The sequence below is a fragment of the Somniosus microcephalus genome, chromosome 8 (assembly GCF_052327205.1).
Source record: "Somniosus microcephalus isolate GS21.2 chromosome 8, FLI_Smic_1.0, whole genome shotgun sequence".
Classification (NCBI taxonomy): domain Eukaryota; kingdom Metazoa; phylum Chordata; class Chondrichthyes; order Squaliformes; family Somniosidae; genus Somniosus; species Somniosus microcephalus.
The window spans coordinates 93,637,950-93,662,110 of record NC_140994.1 but is presented as its reverse complement, the minus strand read 5'-3'; the positions used below and the strand labels follow the sequence as shown (position 1 = coordinate 93,662,110).

Here is a 24,161-nt window from a genome sequence, read left to right as displayed (position 1 = left end):
TTGGGTACTAAATACTCCTAGATATAAGGTGTTCAGGAAAGATAGGGAAGGAAAGAAAGGAGGTGGGATGGCAGTATTGATTAAAGAGAATATTACAGTGCTGGAGAGAGAGGATGTCCTGGAGGAGTCAAGGACAGAATCTATTTGGTTAGAGTTAAGAAACAATAAAGGGGCCATTATACTACTAGAGGTATTCTATAGGCCACCAACTAGTGGGAAGGATACAGAGGAGCAAATTTGCAGGGAAATTACAGAGAGGTGCAAGAGCTATAGAGTAGTGATAATGGGGGACTTCAGTTATCCTAATAGACTGGGAAAGTAAAGTAAAGGGCAGAAAAGGGAAGAATTTCTGAAGTGTGTTCAGGAGAACTTTCTTGATCAGTATGTTTCCGGCCCAACGAGGAAGGAGGCATTGCTGGATCTGGTTCTGGGGAATGAGGCGGGTCAAGTGGAGCAAGTGTCATTAGAGAACATTTAGTGAAAAGTGATCATTGTATCATAAGGTTTAGATTATCTATGGAAAAGGACAGGGAGTAATCTAGAGTAGAAATACTTAATTGGAAGAGGGCCAATTTCAGTGGGTTGAGAACGGATCTGGCCCGGGTAAATTGGAATCAAAGATTGGCAGGCAAAACTGTAATCGAACAATGGGCTGCCTTTAAAGAGGAGATGGTTCAGGAACAGTCTAGGTACAGGAAACGTTGTGATATCTGGCACCGACGGGACCGAGCTGTTTCCGTCCCATCAAAACTGCCGGACAAACCAGCGCTAATGTTAAAACATACGGAGCTTTTGAGCTCCGTATCTAGCAACAAACCCTGTTGCTTAGCAACAGCTTCTAAACAGTCGGCCGTAGCTTGCAAGCGTCTCTGTAGCTAAGCAACAGCTTTAGCTAGACCTTGCAGAGCCTGACTGGTGAAAAAAAAGCAACAAAAAGAAAAAAAACTTACTGAACCGACTCCTGAATTTTGCCGGTGGATCGAGCATTCCGGACAGTTAACCTCCGGATAAACCAAAGTTTCCTGTACATTCCCACGAAGGGGAAAGATAGGGCAAGCAAAGCCAGAGCTCCCTGGATGACAAAAGAGATAAAGAGTAAGATGAAGCAGAGAAAGGGGGCGTATGACAGATGTCAGGTTGAGGATACAAGTGAGAACCAGGCTGAATATAGAGAGTTCAGAGGGGAAGTGAAAAAGGAAATAAGAGGGGCAAAGAGAGAGTATGAGAATAGATTGGCAGGTCACATAAAAGGGGAAAAAAAGTCTTCTATAGGCATATAAATAATAAATGGGTAATAAGGAGGGGTGGGGCCAATTAGGGACCAAAAAGGAGACCTACTCAGAGGCAGAGGGCATGGCTGAGGTACTAAATGAGTACTTTGAGTCTTTACCAAGGAAGAAGATGCTGCCAAAGTCATAGTGAAAGAGGAGGTAGTTGAGATACTGGATGGGATAAAAATTGATAAAGAGGAAGTACTAGAAGGGCTGCTGTACTTAAGTCACCAGGACCGGATGCATCCTCGGATACTGAGTGAAGTAAAGGTGGAAATTGCAAAAGGTACTGGCCATAATCTTCCAATCCTCCTTAGATACGGGTGTGGTGCCAGAGGTCTGGAGAATTGCAAATGTTACACCCTTGTTCAAAAAAGGGTGTAAAGATAAACCCAGCAACTACAGGCCAGTCAGTTTAACCTCGGTGGTGGGGAAGCTTTTAGAAATGATAATCCGTGACAAAATTAACAGTCACTTGGACAAGTGTGGATTAATTAAGGAAAGCCAGCACAGATTTGTTAAAGGAAAATCATAGTTGATTGAATTTTTTGATGAGGTAACAGGGAGGGTTGATGAGGGCAATGTCGTTAATGTGGTGTACATGGACTTCCAAAAGGCATTTGATAAACTGCCACATAATAGGCTTGTCAGCAAAGTTGAAGCCCATAGAATAAAAGGGACAGTGGCAGCATGGATACGAAATTGGCTAAGTGACAGGAAACAGAGAGTGGTGGAGAACAGTTGTTTTTCAGACTGGAAGAAGGTATACAGTGGTGTTCCCCAGGGGTCAGTACTAGGACCACTGCTTTTCTTGATATATATTAATGACTTGGATTTGGGTGTACAGGGCACAATTTCAAAATTTGCAGATGACACAAATATTGAAGTATGGTGAACAGTGAGGAGGATAGTGATAGACTTCAAGAGGACATAGACAGGCTGGTGGAATGGGTGGACACGTGGCAAATGAAATTTAGCGCAGAAAAGTGCAAAGTGATACATTTTGATAGGAAGAACGAGGAGAGGCAATATAAACTAAAGGCTACAATTCTAAAGGGGTTGCATGAACAGAGAGACCTGAGGGTATATGTGCACAAATCATTGAAGGTGGCAGGGCAGGTTGAGAAAGCGATTAAAAAAGCATACGGGATCCTGGGCTTCATAAATAGAGGCACAGAGTACAAAAGCAAGGAAGTTATGATGAATCTTAATACACTGGTCCGACCTCAACTGGAGTATTGTGTCCAATTCTAGGCACCGCACTTTAAGAAGGATGTGAAGGACTTAGAGAGGGTTGAAGGGATTCGCAAAATTTCACATGTCCCCCCCCCGAAGATTAATTGGAGTTATTAAAGAAACCTTGGAGTGACTGTGTTTTAAAAATCCAGGGCCTCTCAAAATGGCTGCGGTCAGACACATAGCCAAAAGGCCTGCGGCATCCATATGGATTTTCTGATAGCTTCACAGACTGCATGTTTAATTTGAACAATGCAGTGAGGCAAGCTCAGTTGTATTCACGCCCTGAGGCAGGTTATCAATTGTTTGCCTACACAATCTAAGTTCGGGCGGAGATAGTCCCAGTTGCTTGAGGAATATTCAGAACAATTGAGGAACATTCAGAACAATTAAGGACATTCAGAAAACAATGGAAAGGCAGTTGTGGTACTGATCGGTGCCATCAACGTAAATGGGCCAAAATCAAGGTCCTCTTGTCTTACGTTTTCGAGCCCAAATCGGACAATGGAACGGACTGATGAGGCGCGATAATGACCCATTGCCGAGAGGATATAACTGGGGCAGCCCAGCACCTCTCTCTCTCTCTCTCTTCACCTCGGCCCAGTGTCCTGTTTGTCTGCTAGCAACCAAGAAGGAAAACCATCTAGAAAGCATCTCAAGCACATTTTGACGGCAGCAGCGGGGCACAAGGGCCAGGCCTTTTCATCTGTTTCACTGGTGAGCATTATCTTTCTGGCCATCACAAGACAACCTAGCTAGGTGTAAGGGTGGGAGTTAAAGGGGTATTACAAAATTGTGATTTTAGAATTTTTCCCTCGTGTCCGTTTCTTCTCCCGTTAAGTGTAAAACTGTATTGCATCCATAGCGATTTCTTTTATCTTCTGTATAATACTGTTTTTCTTGTAGTGTTAGCTTTTCTAATTAATAAACATTGGTTTTCCTTGCACCAATCCACTGGTCTGTTCGTTTGTCCTTGTTACCACTCGATAAGTCCTGAGCTCAGAATCAGGAAGGGGAAAGCGATTCGCAACCGCACAGCGGGCAGGGCAGCTCAGGAAAACATAACTGGCTGACCTACAATAAGCCCCTGGAACAAAACCCCCTACAGGGTGCAGAAAATATTTACAAGAATGGTTGCAGGGATGAGGGACTTCAGTTACGTGGATAGACTGGAAAAGCTAGGGTTGTTCTCCTTAGAGCAGAGAAGGTTGAGAGGAGATTTGATAGAGGTGTTCAAAATCATGAGGGGTCTAGACAGAGTAGATAAGACAGTTCTGACAAAGGGTCATCGCCCTGAAACGTTAACTCTGTTTTTCTCTCTACAGATGCTGCCTGACCTGCTGAGTATTTCCAGTATTTATTTCAGATTTCCAGCATCCGCAGTATTTTGCTTTTGTAGATAGAGAGAAACTGTTCCCATTGGCGGAAGGGTTGAGAACCAGAGGACACAGATTTAAGGTGATTGGCAGAAGAACCAAAGGCAACATGAGGAAAAACTTTTTTACCCAGTGAGTGGTTATGATCTGGAATGCACTACCTGAAAGGGTGGTGGAGGCAGATGCAATTGTGGCTTTCAAAAGGGAATTGGATAAGTAGCTGAAGGAAAACATTTTGCAGGGCTACGAGGAAAGGGCAGGGGAGTGGGACTAGCTGAAGTACTCTTGCAGAGAGCTGGCACAGGCTCAATGGGCTGAATGACCTCCTGTGCTGTAAACATTCTATGATTCTACCTCCAACTTCTCTATCTTTGGCCTTACCACTGTTCGAATGAAACTAAACTCAAACTTGAGGAACAGCACCTCATATTTCTACTCGTCACTTTACAGCTCTCTGGCTTTGAATTCAAATTTAACAACTTCAGACCTTAATCACAGCTCCCATTTTCTCTCTAGCATGAGTACTGGCAATGTGGGATGGGTGTACTAGCCTTTCAGGGACGGGGTAGTCGAGGAATAGGTTGCTGCTTAGGATGGGCACCCTCGTATGGAATACTGTGTCGTCAGATGTCAAGCTGATTTTTTGTTCTACCAGGTTCCTTGGTCACCAGGAGCTGTCTTCATGCTTCCATTTCACCTGCACATCCCCATCCTTTTAGCTATTCACACACTCTATACTACTCATTAATGTCTTTTATTTCTCTCATTGTGCTGCCTATTGTCAAACTTCTGCCATTTAACCATCTGTTTTGCAGCTAAGCACTTTACAGGTCATTCTATTTCCTTTCCTGTATATGTCTTTTTTCCCTTCCCCTTGATCTGTTCCTTTTTGAATATTGTTCATCTGTAATATACTCTAGTTGTGACAAAGAGTTTGTACACTTGAAACGTTAACTCCCCTCTACAGAAGCTGCCTGATCTGCTGAGCATTGCCAGCATTTTTTGTTTTATTTTTAGTATTTAAGTGTTGTCTTTATGACTGAGAAGTGAAATACCCCTTCTGATGAAAATAGAATTTCTGTTCTGTTAGGTTAGTGCACCTCGTATGTATCTGTTATTTAAAAGTGGTGGTAAACCAGTTCTCAAATGGTTTCCTAGTGCTGTATTGAAAGCTAAAATGACTGCTCAGAGATTTGTCTGCATCATTGGACCAGAAATGTTTGATCAAGAATAAGTCAAGTTAAAGGCTATCTTTGAAGGGGTAGGGTAGATTTTAAGCGCTAATTTAATGATCAGTGTCCCAGACAGGAATATTGCTTGCGACTAATGTGCCAATAGTATCAGTATGGAGGGTATTCCAACATTTGTGAATTAACCGCTGTGATCATGCGGCCATTTGTCCCCAGACTTCCTGGGTAATAAGGCCATTGTCAATTGTGGTCTAGCACTGGAGTTACTGTCATTGGGCAAGATACCATTGTGCTTTGACGCTCAGTGTAATCAAACTTGATGGGGAATATTATACTTTATCAAAGAGATTGCTTGAACTTCACAGGGTGAACTATCTTTAGAAACCAAAGGGTAAAAATTGGGTCCGCCCATTTTGGGGCGCTAATATCGGCCAGGCGCAAAGTTTAGCGCTCGATACTAATTATCACCTCAGACTGCAAAATTCGCCTCTATCGACCCTGGAGGTGATTGGAACACTAAATCAGGCACAACACACCTCTCTTAAGGTGCAAACATCAGGGAGCGAGGCGCTACCTCAGAACGCTACCGAAGCTCAGGCGATGCCAATTACCATGGAAGCCAGACTGGCACCATCCAGTTCTTAAAGGGGAGGGGCCATGTTGCTGGCCAGCCACACCCTACTCATTGCAGCCTTGAATCTCGGCCTGGAGAGACCTCAAAAGCAATTGTGTTGGAAGCACTAATGGATAGGCCCAGGGAAAGAGTTTGCTGTTTAGGAACCTCAAAAGTGGTGCTGAGGGCCAAAACTCCTTAGGACAGCATTAAAACCAAAAATTTTGCCGACAAGAAAAGGCAGGAAGCGCCCACCTTTAAATAGCAATACCCGAGCCCCTTCCCGACTTGAAAACGTTTCCCTCTGTCGTTCCTAGTGGCAGACACTAAGGCAGGAGGCGCGACTCAATATCCGGTCGGGGCGCTACCGGGGCGTTGCACGCTTGACTGACGTCACGATTTGCGAGTGCAAGAGATCATGGTGGTAGTGTTTAGCGCCGCCGTAAAACGACTGGTCAATTTCGCCAGCGGCGCTAAAATCGCTGCGATCAGGTGTTAAGTTCCTAGCGCCCCATTAGTGCCCCCCCCAGAGGCGCTAACGGGAGGCGCTAACCAACCGAATTTTTCCCCTCAAGGATCTTAGAGTAACCATCAGCCTCTGTCCATTGTTGCTGTTGTATGTATGGGAAGTGGCTAGAACTTTGTAAGTGTTTCTCATCTATGCACAACCAGAAACTGTGGCCCTGAAATTCATGGGGGCGGAGAGGGAGGAAAGCAAGATTTCTGCTCATTGTGGGTGGGGGGGGGGGGGGGGGCACAAATTTGGACTGGAACGTGGTTCTGCCCTATATGCAGTGCTCTTTTAAATTCCAGTGACATGGGCAGAGAGCAGATCTTCCAGCTATCACCCACCCCACCCATCAAAGGGGTGTGTCTGAGGGTGTTCCTAGGTTTCCCTGGGAAATTCCGCCCATTCTGCCCTTAAAAGCTTAGACCTGGCATGAGTAGTTCCAAATAGAAAGGTAATTGATCCCAAAGGGGATTCATTACCACTAAAATGCCGCAGCTTAGGAGCAAAAAATAAACTTACTGGCAGCTGCAGGCAGATGTGGATTCCACCGGGAGAACAATAGACACTTTTAAACAGCCAATGTAGTTGTATGTTGTGCATATTAATGATTATGGCCTGTAGTATCTTGTCTGTGGTTTTGGTTGTGAATAATTTTATTTGAAAATAAATTTGGACCACAGTTTACAAATTGGTTTGTACAAGTGTCCTAGCAGTGTGAATATTTTCTGCCTTCTGAATTGACAAGAGACATGATGGACATCCTCTGGAGACTAAAAAATGTTGTTATTGGATCGACGGTCCAACAATTTGTGGAGCAAATACTGTTGTGTATGTACCTTTAAGGGAATAACTGGTCTCAGACTGCAGTACCGGCAGTGACCACCCCTGTATAAAAGGCCCTAGCAGGCTTCTGTAGTTTCAGTTTCCAGGTTGTCTCTATTCAGTAAAGACTTGTTATAATCAACTCCTGCAGTCCGTGTCTCAATTATACACGGACATAATACTGGCGACGAGTAAGAAACGAACTTACCTGCAACTCGGCAGCACCTCAGACGACGTTATTGAAGGTCGAAGCCAGAAGAAAGAGAAAAAAAAAATCCAAAAAACTCGAGAAACGGGCGTCGACCGTGGGCAACCGCCCTCCAAATCATCGAATTGAAAAGTGCAGGAGAGACTGTCGAGAGCCAGGCTTGGTCTCCAGTCTGTGGTTTCCCAGCTAATCGGGCTGGTGGCAGGTAGTGCACTGATCCTTCCTGGGCTGCGGTGGGCTAGAGCTCGATCGGGTGGCTCTGCAACGGGGCCGGGCAGCGAGTCGGGTAGCAAAGAGAGAGAGAGAGAGAGGGTGGAGCACACAGGGCGCGGCCGGTGCTTCGCAGCCGGGCAGCGTTCCGACCTAAGAAGAGGGAGGGAAGTGTCCCAGCGGGTCTGCTCCACGACGGGAATGGTTCTTCAATTAACGGAGCAAATATTGACGCGCGATAGAAAAATAAAAATACCGCGGAGAGCGGCGTTGGCAGCAGCGATCGGGTAGGCGCGAAGACCATAGGGCGTCGCCATTACAGGATAGTAAAATAAATATAATCGCCAACAACAGCGTTGGCAGCAGCGGCAGCGGCGGGAAAGCGCGGGAGGTGCCATCTTAACTCGGCGGGGAAGAAGGAAAAGCGCGGGAGGCGCCATTTTGATACATCGGGGACGAAGGCAAAGCGCGGGAGGCGCCATCTTAGATTTTCAAGATGCCAAAGACTGGCAATATCACTGCCTTCGATAATGCAATAGAAGACTGGACCACGTATGTGGAAAGAGTCGAGGTATATTGCGAGGCAAACAAAATAGCCGATGAGAAAAAGGCATCGGTATTGCTAAATTTAATGGGCGCAAGAACGTATGGCCTATTGCGGGACCTGATTACTCCAGCCAAACCGAAGGCGAAGAGTTTTAACGAAATTGTTGCTATCCTACAGGAACACCTAAATCCGACACCGCTGCTGATAGCAGAAAGATTTAAATTCCACAGGAGAAATCAGCATAAAAATGAGAGCAATGCTGATTACCTTACGGAACTACGCAAGCTATCAAAGCACTGCCAGTTCGGAGCAGGACTGGCAGATACCTTACGGGACACATTTGTCTGTGGACTCCTGAGTGAAGGAACCCAGAAGAGGTTACTCTCAGAGAAAGAGCTGATGCTAGATAAGGCTTTCAGCGTGGCAGTATCGTACGAAGCAGCAGCAAGGGGAGCTGCGGAAATACAACAAAAGCCACAGAAATACGGCACCCACGAAATGACACGGGGATTTGCAAAATGTTATCGCTGCGGCAGAACAAACTATGACCAGAAGGACTGCTGGTCCAAGGACAAAATATGCAGGCAATGCGGAAAGATGGGACACATTGCACGAGTTTGCAGGTCTGGGAAGAAGATCAACGACAACAAAAAGGCTAATAAGGAACCATACAGGAAAGTACAAAAGATGACGGACAGTATTTCCGAAGACCAGATGAGCGATAGTGAATCCGGGAACAAGAGACTAAGCTGTCTCAAACTTCACAACGTAATCGCAAAAGAGGATCACCGAACCATTTGGGTCACCCTCACGATAGCAGGGTCCCAAGTCAAAATGGAATTGGATACAGGATCAGCTCTAACCGTCATGAATCGACAAGACTACGAGCGGCTATTCTCACACATACCCTTGAGCGAGACATCCATTGTCTTGAGGACGTATACGGGGCAAAAAGTATACCCCAGAGGAAAAATAAGGGTGCCTGTTGAATACAACGGCAAGAAAATACGGAAATTGTATCTCTACATTCTGCAAGATGGTGGACCACCGTTATTGGGACGTGAATGGATCAGAAAGATAAGTTTAGACTGGCACTCCATTCAGGCACTGACGGTGGCTGGTAAAAAGGATGACGACGTCACTCCTGGACGATTGTCAACAATCTTAGCTGACGCCAAAGAGGCATTTCAACAAGAACTGGGCGCTCTTAAAGGCGTAACCGCCTCGATAAAAATAGAGGAGAATGCAATTCCCAAATTTTTCAAAGCAAGACCGGTACCATATGCAATTCGCCCAGCCGTCGAGGCAGAGCTGGAGAATCTGGAGAAGGCAGGCGTGTTATCTAAGGTAGACTGGAGCGAGTGGGCGACACCCATCATTCCTGTCATGAAGAAAACGTTAAACAATAAGTCTGAGGAGCCAAGGAAGGTTCGCATCTGTGGGGACTTCAAGGTGACGGTGAACCCAGTCCTTCACACAGTACAATATCCTCTTCCAAGGATAGAAGATATCTTCGCCTCACTATCTGGAGGGAAGCGTTTTACAAAAATTGACCTAGCACAAGCATATCTGCAGATGGAGGTTGAAGAATCCTCTAGGAAGTATCTCACGATAAACACTCACAAAGGTCTTTACCAGTATAATCGACTGGTATTCAGAGTAGCATCAGCTCCGGCGATATGGCAAAGAGCGATGGAACAAGTCCTGCAAGGGATTCCGGGGACTCAGTGTTACTTGGACGACATCCTAGTGACAGGTGAAGATGACAGTGAACACCTTGCCAACCTAGAGCAGGTGCTCACTAGACTACGTGAACATGGGCTATGAGCCAATCGCCATAAGTGCGAGTTTTTTAAGAAACAGATATCGTATTGTGGCCACGTGATTGATGAACAGGGGTTGCATAAGTCCCCTGACAAAATTGAAGCGGTAGTTAAGGCTCCAGCGCCTGAAAATGTGTCGCAACTGAGGTCATTCCTCGGATTGGTGAATTACTGCCATAAGTTTTTGCCGAATTTGTCCACAATTCTGCATCCACTGAACGCTCTACTACGAACGGGAGTAGCATGGAAATGGAGCGATGAATGTAAGCGGGCCTTTCAGAAGAGTAAGGACCTAATCACTTCAAGAGAAGTATTGGCTCACTACAACCCATCACTACTGATAAGACTGGCGTGTGATGCGTCTCCCTACAGCATTCGGGCGGTACTGTCACATAAATTCCTTGATGGTTCAGAGAGGCCGATAGCTTTTGCGTCACGCTCGTTAACTTCGGCCGAGCGTAACTACGCCCAGATTGACAGAGAGGCCCTCAGCCTGGTGTGGGGGGTGAAGAAGTTTAATCACTACCTGCACGGTCAGAAATTTACTCTACTAACTGATCACCAACCTCTCGTCTCCATTTTCAACCCTCAGAAGGGCGTACCGATAATGACGGCACAACGGCTACAGAGGTGGTCCCTTTTCCTAGGGGCACACCAATATGACATCGAGTACAAAGGAACTAAACAGCATGGGAATGCTGATGGATTGTCGCGCCTACCGTTGCCGATGGTGGAAGAAGAACTGGCTGTGGATCCAGTGGAGTTATTCCACTCGACTATAGTCGAATGTCTCCCTGTGACGAATGCAAACATAGAAAAGGAAACACGAAATGACCCGACACTCTCCTGGGTCTATGATTTAACGGTGAAGGGATGGCCAGCACATGGCGAACCACTGCTGCCAGCATTCTCGCCGAGAAGAGAACAGCTGTCAGTGTGCAGAGGAACCTTGATGTGTGGATCCAGAGTAGTAATTCCACCCAAATTGAAGGATAGAGTGCTCAATGAGCTTCATGAGGGTCATCTGGGAGGGGTAAAAATGAAGAACTTAGCCAGAGCGTTTGTGTGGTGGCCGGGAATTGATAGAGAAATCGAAGAGATGACCAAGAGCTGTACAGGATGCCAGAAGGTCCAAAACGCCCCACCACAAGCCCCTCTACATCCATGGGAGTGGCCCTCATCTCCATGGCAAAGGGTGCACATTGATTTTGCTGGTCCCTTTATTGACTCGATGTTTTTAATTGCGGTGGATGCACATTCAAAGTGGCCAGAGGTAATAAAAATGTCCTCAACCACCACAGAAAAAACTATCACAGTCTTACGAACCATATTCGCCAGGAATGGGCTACCTGAACAGATTTGCTCTGACAATGGACCACAGTTTGTGTCTGAAGAGTTCCGGAGGTTCTTAAAGAACAATGGTGTTAAGCATTACACATCCGCCCCATATCATCCAGCCACTAATGGATTGGCCGAGAGGTTTGTTCAAACATTCAAAAAGGCTATCAAGGCAATGTGTAATGAAGATATACCCCTGCAACACAAGGTGGATGACTTCTTGTTTGCCTACCGGAATGCGACACATGCGGTTACCAACCAAACTCCAGCCATGATGTTCTTCAATCGAAGACTACGATGCCGCTTGGATTTGGTTAAGCCAAACATCAGAAGAGATGTGGAGAACAGGCAGTTTCAGAATATGAATGAAAGGCCGACCAGGAGTTTTAAGATAGGTCAACCAGTTTTGGCCCGGGACTACCGCACAGAGAAATGGCAGCCAGGAACGATCTGTACATGGCAAGGACCTCTAATGTATACCGTGGACATTGGAGAGAACATTGTAAGACGCCATGCTGACCAGATTCTAGAGTCACTGGAAAACGTCAACTCCACACCACGATCTGATACACCTGGCGATGAAACCGAAGTACCAATTGCATCTACCGCAGAATCGGTGATATTGGAAGCAGACAAACCAAACAACGACATTGATCCCGACGCAACCTTGCCAGAAGAACCTGATATCCCAAAGAGGTGTTATCCAGACAGAATCAGGAAGCCTCCTCAAAGACTGAACTTATAATTGCTTAACTTCAACCAATGTATCTAGCAACCGTAATTGTAATTGTAATTAGTTATTATTTAGTTGTTAAATGAATGTTATGTACTGTTTATCTAAAAGGGGAGGAATTGTTGTGTATGTACCTTTAAGGGAATAACTGGTCTCAGACTGCAGTACCGGCAGTGACCACCCCTGTATAAAAGGCCCTAGCAGGCTTCTGTAGTTTCAGTTTCCAGGTTGTCTCCATTCAGTAAAGACTTGTTATAATCAACTCCTGCAGTCTGTGTCTCAATTATACACGGACATAATAAATACAGTGCTATATCAATGGTGGGCAAAAAAGTCCAATTAATGTTGTTCAGCGCAAAACCAGCCATTGCAGCCATTTCTGGCCCAGTCTGCTTGCAGAAACTGTCAATTACTGTTTTCACGAGAGAACAGGTATGGGACAAAGACTGAACTGTAACAACCCCATAGTGGATTTTTCACAAAACAATGGTTCATTTTGACAGTTTTTTTTTCTTTGCTAACATAAGACTAGGGACAATTTTCGACTTGCTGCCCACCACGCGCCCCACCCCACAGTTTGCACTCAAAATGAGCACTGGTGGAACCAAAATCAAATGGTGGCTATTTGTGTCAACGTACCGCTGTATTGCTGTTCGTTCTGATTCTTGGGTGGACTTGCATCCTGTTGGCCAGAGCTCCAGTCTGAAATGGGGGGAGCGTCAAGCATTAATGTAAAATAGGGGTCATGACACGCTTCGACTCCAGCGCAGCATTCTACCTATGTGCGAACTGATAGCTGGAAGAAGCACTGAGAGTAGCAAGGGCACAGAATGTACTCTGGGCGGGACTTCAATGCCCATCACCAAGAGTGGCTTGGTAGCACCACTACTGACCGAGTTGGCCGAGTCCTGAAGGACATAGCTGCCAGTCTGGGCCTGCGACAGGTGGTGAGAGAACCAACACGAGGGGAAAAACCTACTTGACCTCGTCCCCACCAATCTACCTGTCGCAGATGCATGTCCATGACAGTATTGGTAACAGTGACCACCACGCAGTCATTGTGGAGATGAAGTCCCGTCTTCACACTGAGGACACCCTCCATCATGTTGTGTGGCACTACCACCGTGCTAAATGGGATAGATTCAGAACAAATCTAGCAGCTCAAAACTGGGCATCCATGAGGTCCTGTGGGCCATCAGCAGCAGCAGAATTGTATTCCACTACAATCTGTAACCTCATGGCCCGGCATATCTCTCACACTACCATTACCATCAAGCCAGGGGGCCAACCCTGGTTCAATAAGGAGTGTAGAGGAGCATGCCAGGAGCAGCACCAGGCGTACCTAAACATGAGGTGCCAACCTGGGGAAGCTGCAACACAGGACTACATGCATGCTAAAAAGCGGAAGCAGCATGCTATAGACAGGGCTAAGCGATCCCACAATCAACGGATCAGATCAAAGCTCTGCAGTCCTGCCACATCCAGTCGTGAATGGTGGTGGACCATTAAACAACTAACAGGAGGAGGAGGCTCCATGTATATCCCCATCCTCAATGATGGTGGAGCCCAGCACGTGAGTGCAAAAGACAAGGTTGAAGCATTTGCAACCATCTTCAGCCAGAAATGCTGAGTGGATGATCCATATTGGCCTCCTCCTGAGGTTCCCACCATCACAGAAGCCAGTCTTCAGCCAATTCGATTCACTCCAGGTGATATCAAACAGCTCAGCGCACTGGATACACCAAAGGCTATGGGCCCTGACAACATCCCGGCTATCGCGCTGAAGACTTGTGCTCCAGAACTAGCCGCGCCTCTAGCCAAGCTGTTCCAGTTCCAGTACAGCTACAACACTGGCATCTATCCAACAATGTGAAAAACTGCCCAGGTATGTCCTGTCCACAAAAAGCAGGACAAATCCAAACCGGCCAATTTCACGTCCCATCAGTCTACACTCAATCATCGGCAAAGTGATGGAAGGTGTCATCGACAATGCTATCAAGCGGCACTTACTCATCAATAACCTGCTCACTGATGCCCAGTTTGGGTTCCGCCAAGACCTCATTACAGCCTTGGGCCAAACATGGACAATGGAGATGAGAGTGACTGCCCTTGACAACAAGGCAACATTTGACCGAGTGTGGCATCAAGGAGCCTTAGTAAAACTGAAGTCAATGGGAATCGGGGGGGAAAACTCTCCACTGGCTGGAGTCATACCTAGCACAAAGGAAGATAGTGGTGGTGATTGAAGTTCAATCATCACATTCCCAGGACATTGCCTCAGGAGTTCCTCAGGATAGTGTCCTAGGCCGAACCATCTTCAGCTGCTTTATCAATGAGCTTCCCTCCAACAAAAGGTCATAAATGGGAATGTTCGCTGATGACTGCACAGTGTTCAGTGCCATTCACAACTCCTCAGATAATGAAGCAGTCCATGCCCGCATGCAACAAGACCTGGACGACGATCAGGCTTGGGCTGATAAGTGGCAGGTAACATTCGCGCCACAGAAGTGCCAGACAATGACTGTCTCCAACAAGCGAGAGTCTAACCACCACCCCTTGGTATTCAATGGCATTACCATCGCCGAATCCCCCACCATCCTGGGGGTCACAATTGACCAGAAACTTAACTGGACCAGTCACATAAATACTGTGGCAACAAGAGCAGGTCAGAGGCTAGGTATTCTGCAGCGAGTGTCTCACGTCCTGACTCCCCAAAGTCTTTCTACCATCTACAAGGCACAAGTAAGGAGTGTGATGGAATACTCTCCACTTGCCTGGATGAGTGCAGCTCCAACAACACTCAAGAAGCTCGACACCATCCAGGACAAGGCAGCCCGCTTGATTGGCACCCCATCTACCACCTTAAACATTCACTCCCTCCACCACCGGCGTACTGTGGCTGCAGTGTGTACCATCTACAAAATGCACTGCAGCAACTCACCAAGGCTTCTTCGGGAGCACCTCCCAAACCCGCGACCTCTTCCACCTAGAAGGACAAGGGCAGCAGGCGCTTGGGAACACCACCACCTCCAAGTTCCCCTCCAAGTCACACACCATCCTGACTTAGAAGTATATTGCGTATCCTTCATCGTCGCTGGGTCAAAATCCTGGAACTCCCTACTTAACAGCACTGTGGGAGTACCTTCACCACATGGACTGCAGCAGTTCAAGAAGGCGGCTCACCACTACCTTCTCAACGACAATTAGGGATGGGCAATAAATGCTGGCCTTGCCAGCGATGCCCACATCCCATAAACAAATTTTTAAAAAGTTCCACATCCACCAACCATGGTACAAGTCGGGAGGTGGACATTTCCGGTGATACTTAAGGCAATCCTAAGCTGCTCTTTTGGATACATTTTTCTGACAGTCAATTGCGGGTTTTCCACCTTAATGAATTTGAAATATTATGTAGTTGCAGTTCTAGTTAAATGCCTCTCCCCCTTAAGGCTGCTGCCTTAGGGCCTTGACATGTAATCTCAATACCCAATTTCCCACCTCCAAATTGGTGAGCAGCCTATTGGGAGTTTGTTTCGCTCTGGCAGCTCGGCAATCGCAAAAATTGAAGGGATCTGTGCCGATTCATCCAGACAGCTGCTGTGCTTGCCCCATCAGCGCCCGCCCATTTACTGTTCACACGAAAATCACCCCCACTGTGTCCCTTTAAATATTTTTTATTTATATTCATATTACTAAGAATCAATACCGCCAGGAAGATCACTGTACCATGCCTCCTGCCTCTTTCGCCAGAGGTGTCTGGTCACCATCTTGAACGTCTCCTCGGTAGGGATGAAGCATTAAACTCACAGGTCTACTTCAACCCCTAATGTTTTTAATTTCTCAGTTATGTCGTGGGGCTGGTGTGAATATTGAACACCTTCTTAAATTGCTTATTGGCTACTGTCTTAAAATAAACTGCTGCCCATCTAGTGCCAGTTCAGTAGAGCACAATGGCAGCAGAAACCCCAGATTCATGGCCCTGGTTTGACAGGAAAATGTTACTACGCCATGTAAAAAACATATCACACAGAACTGTGGTAACATTGATTTAGCTCACTTAATTCAGTATTATTGATATATTTCTCACGCTGACCAGATTGGAACAAATTTACATTTTGAAAATGAAGAAGTTCCATGAACAAACACACTAAATCCAGATTTATTTTTGATGCCACTTCTTTCAGCCTATTTGCACCATACATCATACTCTGACCAAGGAAATGAGCAGACTAGCTTCTCCCCGGCCATTGTGTCTACACTGCTCTACAGACGTTAGAAAGTGTAGAAGGAGTTAACTTTCCTCTTGGTAGGGCAGTATCCTGCATCTGCTCATTATCTCCACTGGCTGAGACTAGAAGCTCACCACATGAGCAATCACAGCTCCTTGGTCCAGCAATTTAATGCACCATGGACTGCCTGAAGGACATATAAACCATAACAAAATGTCCAAACAGATTCAGTGGGTAATTAATTCACTGTCACACTTGTTGCCTCTATATGGTCACATCTCATTGTGCCAGATAATTGGCAAAACTATGTTTAGATCATTTTGTGCTGCCATGCACTGTCTCCTGCAAACCTCATTACACTTTGTTCTACAGTTATATAGTAGAATCTGTAAAAAAAATACCTTGGAGATGGAACAGATGTTTATAGACTAAATTTTACTCAGTGGCAGCACTGTGTCTTCTGAGTCAGAAGGTTGCGAGTTCATGTGCTGCTCCAGGGACATAATCTAGTACTTCAGTGCAGTAATGAGGGAGTGCTGAAATGTTAGAGGTGCCGTCTTTCAGACAAGACATTAAAACGAAAGCCTCGTCTGCCCTCACAGATTGATGTTAAAGATCCCATGGCACTTTTTGAGCAAAAGCAGCAGAGTTCTCATAGGAACAGGAGTAGGGAATTCAGCCCCTTGAGCCTGCTTCACCATTCAGCTAGATCATGGCTGATCTGTACCACAATTCCTTTTACCTGCCATAGTTCCATATCTCTTGATACCCTTATCGAACAAAAATCTATCGATCTCAGTCTTGAAAGCCCCTAATTGTCTAAACATAGTGAGAGGGGAAATATTAAGGGGTTTAGCATCTTTGAAAGTAGATAAGTCACCAGTCCCGGGTGAAATGTATCCCAGGCTGTTAAGAGAAGCAAGAGAGGAAATAGTGGAGGCTCTGACCCTCATTTTCCAACCCTCTCTGGCTACAGGTGTGGTGCCGGAGGACTGGAAGACTGCTAACATTGTACCGTTGTTTAAAAAGAGAGAAAGGGATAGACCGAGTAATTACAGGTCAGTCAGCCTAGCCTCGGTAGTGGGCAAATTATTGGAAAAAAGTCTGAGGGACAGTATAAATTGTCATTTAGAAAGGCACGGATTATTCAAGGACAGTCAGCATGGATTTGTTAATGGAAGGTTGTGTCTGACTAACTTGATTAAATTTTTTAAGGAAGTAACAAGGAGGGTCGATGAGGGTAGCACATTTGATGTAGTCTACATGGATTTTAGCAAGGCTTTTGAGAAGGTCCCACATGACAGACTGGTGAGAAAAGTAAAAGCCCATGGGATCCAAGAGAAAGTGGCAAGTTGGATCCAAAATTGGCAGGAAGCCAAGGGTAATGGTCGACGGATGTTTGTGATTGGAGGGCTGTTTCCAGTGGGGTTCCACAGGGCTCCGAATGGCTTCCTTCTGTGCGGTAAATTTCTATGATTCTACGGTTCTATATCTCCCATCATCCACAACCTTTTCGGTGAGAGAGTTCCAGATTTCTACTACCTTTTGTGTGAAAAAGTGCTTCCTGATTTCCCTCCTAAATGGCCTAACTCTAATTTTAAGATTATGTCCCCTCTTTCTTGATTCCCCCACCAGAGGAAATAGTTTATGTACAGAAACCCCATAAGTATGAATGGGAATACCCCCAAAAATACCTCTACACTTCAAATACATTTAAAAAATTACATATTTTAAATTAATTAAAATGGCATTTAATTAAATATTTAAAACAAAATTTTATTTTTTTGAAAAATAAATTTACGTGTTTTAAAGGGGCTAAAAATAAACTTACTTTACGCCTGCTTTTACCAGGTGCAAGAATTTCACGGGCATTCGCTGGGCAGAATTTGGGCAAATAGCGCAACTCTCCGCCTGCGGATGCCCTTTTCCCGGGGATGCAGATGATCTTTCAAGAAAATCCTTGACAGATCGCAAGCTCCGGGTTTTAGCGCATACACAGCGCATGCCTAAACCCGGAACTTGCGTGGCCCTTACAGGCACGTGCGCACCTCGTATGCACCTGTAGGGGCAACAAATGATGGTCCGTTGTTTTATAACACTCCTGCGAAGCGCCTTGAGATATTTTACTACATTAAAGGCGCTATATAAAACAAGTTGTTGTTGTTGATGATTCTAGGCCTTTGCTGATTAGCTATGGCTGTCGCAGGGGCACTACAACTGGCGTAGGTGCTCCTGGGCTGGGGTAAGGGCTCCAACACCTGATCATTATTTAGTGCACATGTGTGAATAATGGATATGGGCAGGATTGGACTAGGCTGTGATGCTCAATGACTGGATGGAAAATCATGGGCTACCCATGTGTGAGTTCCTGAAAACATGCTCCCGGTAGTTGATGGGAAAATTTACCCGTTAGTCAAAATGAAATTCCGAAAAATGTTTTGTAAAGTTCACATTGCACTTGTCTGCTGCAGTGCAAATTATCACGGTCACTTTTTCTGTTCAGGACTTGAGTGCTAAATAAGGAAAGGTGCACATGCACAGGCTTAAACTGAAGGGATGAGAAATGAGGCAAAGGTCCAGGCAAACTGATTTTTCATATGGTGGCATCTGGGCATAGTTTTCAGAGCCTGAAAGTATTCCTGGTTATTCCAGAAACTGCACCCGTCTGAAAATGCCCAAATATAGTGGTAATAGCGTGTGAAACTGAAGCAGCCTCCATGTCGGGTAATTAAAACATTGGACAATAAACCCAGCTTTGTAAGTAAATCCTGAATAAGAGGTGTTCACAGCATTGGTGCTGTATTCATGCATCCTCCTATGGAATGCATTAAGTCAGAAAGTAGCTGGACTGATGCTCAAGCCTTGCTTCTGTGGAAAAGCTTTTTATCACTGAGGTGTGTTTTCAATGGGGGAAGATTTCTGCTGTTGGTAAATGTGTTTACAAAAAACATGCTCTTAATTTCATTCTAAATAGCAAACAGCAGAAACCTGTACAATTAAGGGTATACAGAGCTTGCTCTGCAATGAGCTTTTTATAACAGTACACTGTTCTATGTTACAATCGTTGTTTATGAGATCCTAAGCTTAATGATGGCTGAATAAATTTACTTGAAGTCATTGCTGAGCTCCTCATCATTTATCATTGATGGAGCAAAGTAAACTGCTGTGCTGAAACAGTTAACAGCTAGTTTAGATGCAGGGGCTGATCCTGAGGCCCTATCACAGTGGTGATGGGACTGCTGCTCCTCTTGTGCAATGTGAACCACGAGGGCATTGAGCTGTCCTTCCCCTAGTTCACAAGATCAGGTTATTTAATGATTAGAAAGTGATCCACACACACATTGGCCCAGAAATTTGGCTCTCCCCGGGTGAGTACGCATGGGGTACTCACCCGTAGGCTGAATGGAATTGCCGGTTTCCTGCATGCACTGCGCATGCGCGGGAAACCGGCACTTCCGATCCTTTGAACGAAGAGGTTCAGAGGTCGAACGCGCGCGCAGGAGCGGCTGCGCGTGCGCTTTGAACTTAGTTTTTTTTTACAGGTTTTCCCGGGAGGGTAAGCCTGCAGGATTTACACATTTAAAAAGCAGGCGTAAGGCCTGCTTTTTGCAAGGTAAGTGGTCAATTAATTAAAATTAAAACATTTTTTCCACAGGTTTATTATTTTTAAATACTTTAAAGCAAGATAAGTTTATTTTTAGCCCCGTTATAATATAAAATTATTTTTTTCAAAAATTTAAATTATTGTTTAAAATAGTTATTTAATGTAATTTATAGTTTATTTAAAAAGTGTAATTTAAAAAAAAATGTATTTGAAGGTTTACTGCTATTTTGGGCCCGTAGTATTTATAAGTTTTGACAGGTCTACCTGTCAATCTTATGAATGGGCTTTCCCTCCTCCAATTGGCTGCCCATGGCTCACATGATCCCAGGGGACGCATCGCACTAACTACACCCCTGGGACACGCAAGCACAGCGCGCCGGCAGCTGGGCCAGGCCCCGGAGCGGAATTCCACGGGGCCCTACAGCTCAACTGCCGGCGCGCAAGGTAAGTGCAGGTCGGGGGCTTACACCCGCGGGAAGCCCCCGACCCGAATTTCTGGGCCATTATCCGAGGTGCAGGGAGTTGTGGGGGTGGGGCATCTAAAGGGAACAAGGCACGTATGGAAGCACGAATTCTTCTATCCTTTGGAAAGGTTGGAAAGAACTTCTTAAATATTTGCCTGCCTTTCCAAAAGCTGTGTGAGGGGAAAGGAAGTAACAGGTAAAATGCAAGATAAATCTAAAATGGAGCCACAAGAGGTGATCTGTAGGAAATTGATGGAGGGGTGCAGCCTCCTATTTGATGGCTGGTGAATCCATCTAAAAGCAATTTTAAAATCGTGCCCATTTTTTCCAAATGATAAACCCCTCTCCCCCCACACAGTTGTTGCACAGACCCTCCCTCCAAATCACGAGGGAACTCACTCCCTCAGTTCATAGAGGCACTCCTTCTCCACCCTTCACTAACTCCTTCAAACCACTCCCAATGTACAAAGGCACTTTCTCCCACTAACTTCCTCCTCTGACTTCAGGTTGGCACTCTTCTCCCAACTCTTCCTGACACCTTTCACTGTCTCTGCCCCTTCCTCAGCTCCCACTGGCACCTTTAAACATCCCTGCCTTTTCCTGTAGTCCCACTGGCACTCTCATTCCTCTTCATTTTCAGTGATCTTGCAAAGAATTCCTGCCCACAGTAGCACTTCATTTCTGGATCAGCAGGGGTCCTCAGGGGTGAGCATGGAGGGCATCAGGCTGTTCAAAGTGTAAGCAAGTGCAAACACTATGTACACTTTGCTGTGAGCACTGCATGATGTGGGTTCAAGGAGGGTTCCCAGCTTAGTACTCTGGGACACACTCCCCATAAATATCCATGTCTGCCAGGAGGTAGCGGCTAGCTAAACGTTGTATATAGTATTGCAGTTCCCGGGAACAGAAGTGGGTGAAGACTATGGGGGAAAATTTGGGTTGCATTGCGCCTCCCATTAGTGCCCCAAGGGGGCGCGCACCTAGCGCCCGGCACCACTAACACCTCCTGCAAAATTCAGCAGGAGGTTAGCGGCGGCGGTAGCGCCCCACGGTGCTGCGCCTCTGGTGCTGACGTCATCACCGCGCGCAGCGCCCTGCTCACACCCCGCCTGCAAACTTCGGTCACGCCCCCTGACCTACCACCGGACGATATGTCAGACAGCGTCAGGGTGGTGTTTTTGCGGCCGCGCTAATTAAAAGGCAGGTGCCTGGCGGCCTTTTTTTTGGGCCGCTGGCCAGCACCTGCCCCCTTTCGCCTCCTCATGCAGGGTGCCGGCTGCGATCGGTCAGCCCGGCACTCCTCTTGAGTGCTGGGTTCTTTTTCCGGCACCCTGCTCCCCGGTGGTCCATCAGGGCCCCGCTGCGCTAGGCCCCTCCCCTTGAATCAGGGATGGGAGGCCTGCAATACGCATGGCGTTGTTGCACGTAGCGCTGCGATATTGAATGATAAAGCCCCAGGAGGGAGGGGGAGCGCTTCCAGTTGCGCCCCGCCTCCTACTTGGGGCACTACCACTCAATTTACAGCATGGGGGTGCTAACTTTTTCAGGGCGCTGGCGAAGTTAGCACCCCAAAAGGGGCGCGACCGAATTTTTCCCCCTATGTACTTTAAGGCACCTGGGAAAGTAAGGCTACCCAACTGTACCATGTACTTGGTAGATACCCCTGTCAAATTGTCCCACATTTACTACTCACCCATGCCAAACACTCACACAACCGTACAGCTCTTTCATGGTGTCTCTTATATACTAATACCTCAGCAGGGTAGATATTCAAGCTGGAACTTGTAATTAGAAGCCTTGCAGGCTCACATATTTTAAGGGTTTCCACACATTATACCATTGGAGTACAAACATGGCCACTTACTGACACCCAGGGTGGGCTTTAGTTTGAGCATATGGCAGCTATCAATGGCCCCTCCCCCTCCTCCCATACTTTGGGCAACACAGCAATTGGTAAATGTGCCCTGCTATTCAGTGGGAAAAGAGATCAAAATGCTGGCCATGCTGACTGTTTAATATATGTGTGTGCAGCATGTTAACTGATATTGCAGTATGAGACAGAATAAGCCACAAGCATAAAAGTTGAGGGCAGTGGTGACCTCATCACCCACTGGCAGTAGCAGCCATATGTTGCAATGTGGCTGCAGGTATCTAACCTACAGATAACAAAGCTCTGTAACTGGTGACCCGGAGCAAGCTAAGACAGGTAATTGGGCCAAGATCTGCACATATGGTTTGGTGCCTGCTGAGCTCGTCATACCTCTTTTCATACTGTAACACCTCAACCAGGAAATATTTTATTTGAAGCACTTTAAAAACAAATGTATATTATTGACCCCAAAAAAAGACTGCAACATTTTTTGTTAAAAAATTAACAAAAACTTTATAAATACAAAAAAAGTCTAATAAAAATAACTAAAAAAGGTACAGTTAACATACAATACAAAAAATTTAAGAGCTCCTTCACCCATGGAGTTTTCCTTGCTCTCATTTCAAATGGGTGCAACTCAATTTTTCCCCCAAAGTCTTCTTGTGTGGAAATAAAACTTCTTGATGTTTTGAAGAACTGAACCCGTAAAACAAATGTTCTTCATAAGAGTACACAGCAGCGTTTGTAGTCTAATTATACTCTGAATGGGGCAAAGCTGGATAATGTGGAAGAGCAGCAGGATTTGGGGATTTTGGTTTACAAGACATTAAAAGCAGAAGCTCAAGAAGGCCATTAAAAAAGCTAATGGAATACTGGGTTTTATGGCAAGAGGTATAAAATATAAAAGTCAAGATGTAATGGTGAATCTATACAAAACTTTAGTAAAACTGCCGTTGGAGTACTTGTGTGCAGTTTTGGGCTCTAAGCCATAAGAAGAATGTTGAGGTAACAGATGTGTGCAGGACTCCTTTCTTACCCTGTGTGCAAAATGCTCAACAAGAGATGGTGCACTGCTGGATCTAGTAATGTAAAATAAACCAGAACAGATAAGAGAAGTAAGCATGGGGGTGCATCTAGGTAATAACGATCATAACATAATAAGGTTTAAGATAAAGATTGAGAAGGACATAAGTAAGACAAAGACCAAAGTAATAAATTGATAAACAGCTGATTTTTAAGGCGATCAGAATGGAACTAGGGAAAATAAACTGGAAAAATGTACTGACAAACAAAGAAATAGAACAGCAGAGGGAAACATTTAAAACAATGATCAATATAGTCCAGGAGAAATGCATCCCACTAAAAAGCAAGAACAAACTAGCCCATAATGACACACCATGGATGAATAAAGAAATAAGGGCAAAATTGAAACTAAAGAAAAAGGCAAACACAAAGTAGATAGACAACAAAGGAGGTGATGACAAAATGGAATTCAGAAAGGTTGGGAAAGAAGTCAAAAAACCAATAAGGAAGGCAAAGAGAAACTATGAAACTAAATTATCAAGGAATATAAAAAGAAATAGTAAAGTATTGTACAGACACATAAATAACAAAAGAAAAATCAGGATTGGGATAGAGCCAGTAAGGGATACACATGATAAACTCACAGGTAATGACAACGAAATGCCAGAAATATTAAATAATTACTTTGCCTCAGTATTTACCAGGGAGACCAACATGGTGACCATGATATTAGAAGAGATCAAAAAATATAAACACATTTAAAATAGAAAGGGAGGGAATAATTGATAAACTAATTAAACTTAGAGAGGCTAAAAGCTCTGGTCTAGAAGGATTGCATCCGCGCATATTGAAATAAGTTAGGGAAGAGATAGCAGAGGCACTATTACATATATATAATAAAGAAATCATTACAAAACAGAATAGTGCCAGAGGACTGGTGGATAGCTAATGTGATTCCCTGCGTTCTCCCAGCTCTGTCTTCAGAGCTTGGAGACAGAGCTGGCAGAACACAAACGGAGTGGATCGCAAGCAGACTGGAGGAATTTGGTGAGCGCAGGAATTCAGTGAAGAGGAGGAAGGCGGGTGAGACGTC

General features: G+C 45.4%; 1 protein-coding gene across 24 annotated transcripts in view; it reads right to left on the bottom strand.

Moving 5' to 3' along the window:
* The window catches only part of mypn (myopalladin), an 828,299-nt gene that overhangs the window by 208,474 nt on the left and 595,664 nt on the right, over positions 1 to 24,161 (bottom strand). For 18 of the 24 annotated variants that reach the window (XR_015079259.1, XR_015079260.1, XM_085994999.1 and 15 more), the window contains one exon: positions 12,518 to 12,580. The exons of the other annotated variants lie outside the window; for them this stretch is intronic. Coding sequence is in view for 16 of the 18 variants with exons in the window: in XM_085994999.1 (XP_085851125.1) it covers positions 12,518 to 12,580 (63 nt within the window). In the remaining 2 variants the exon portion in view is untranslated. The remainder of the gene's footprint in view (positions 1 to 12,517; positions 12,581 to 24,161) is intronic. 24 annotated transcript variants of the gene reach the window in all.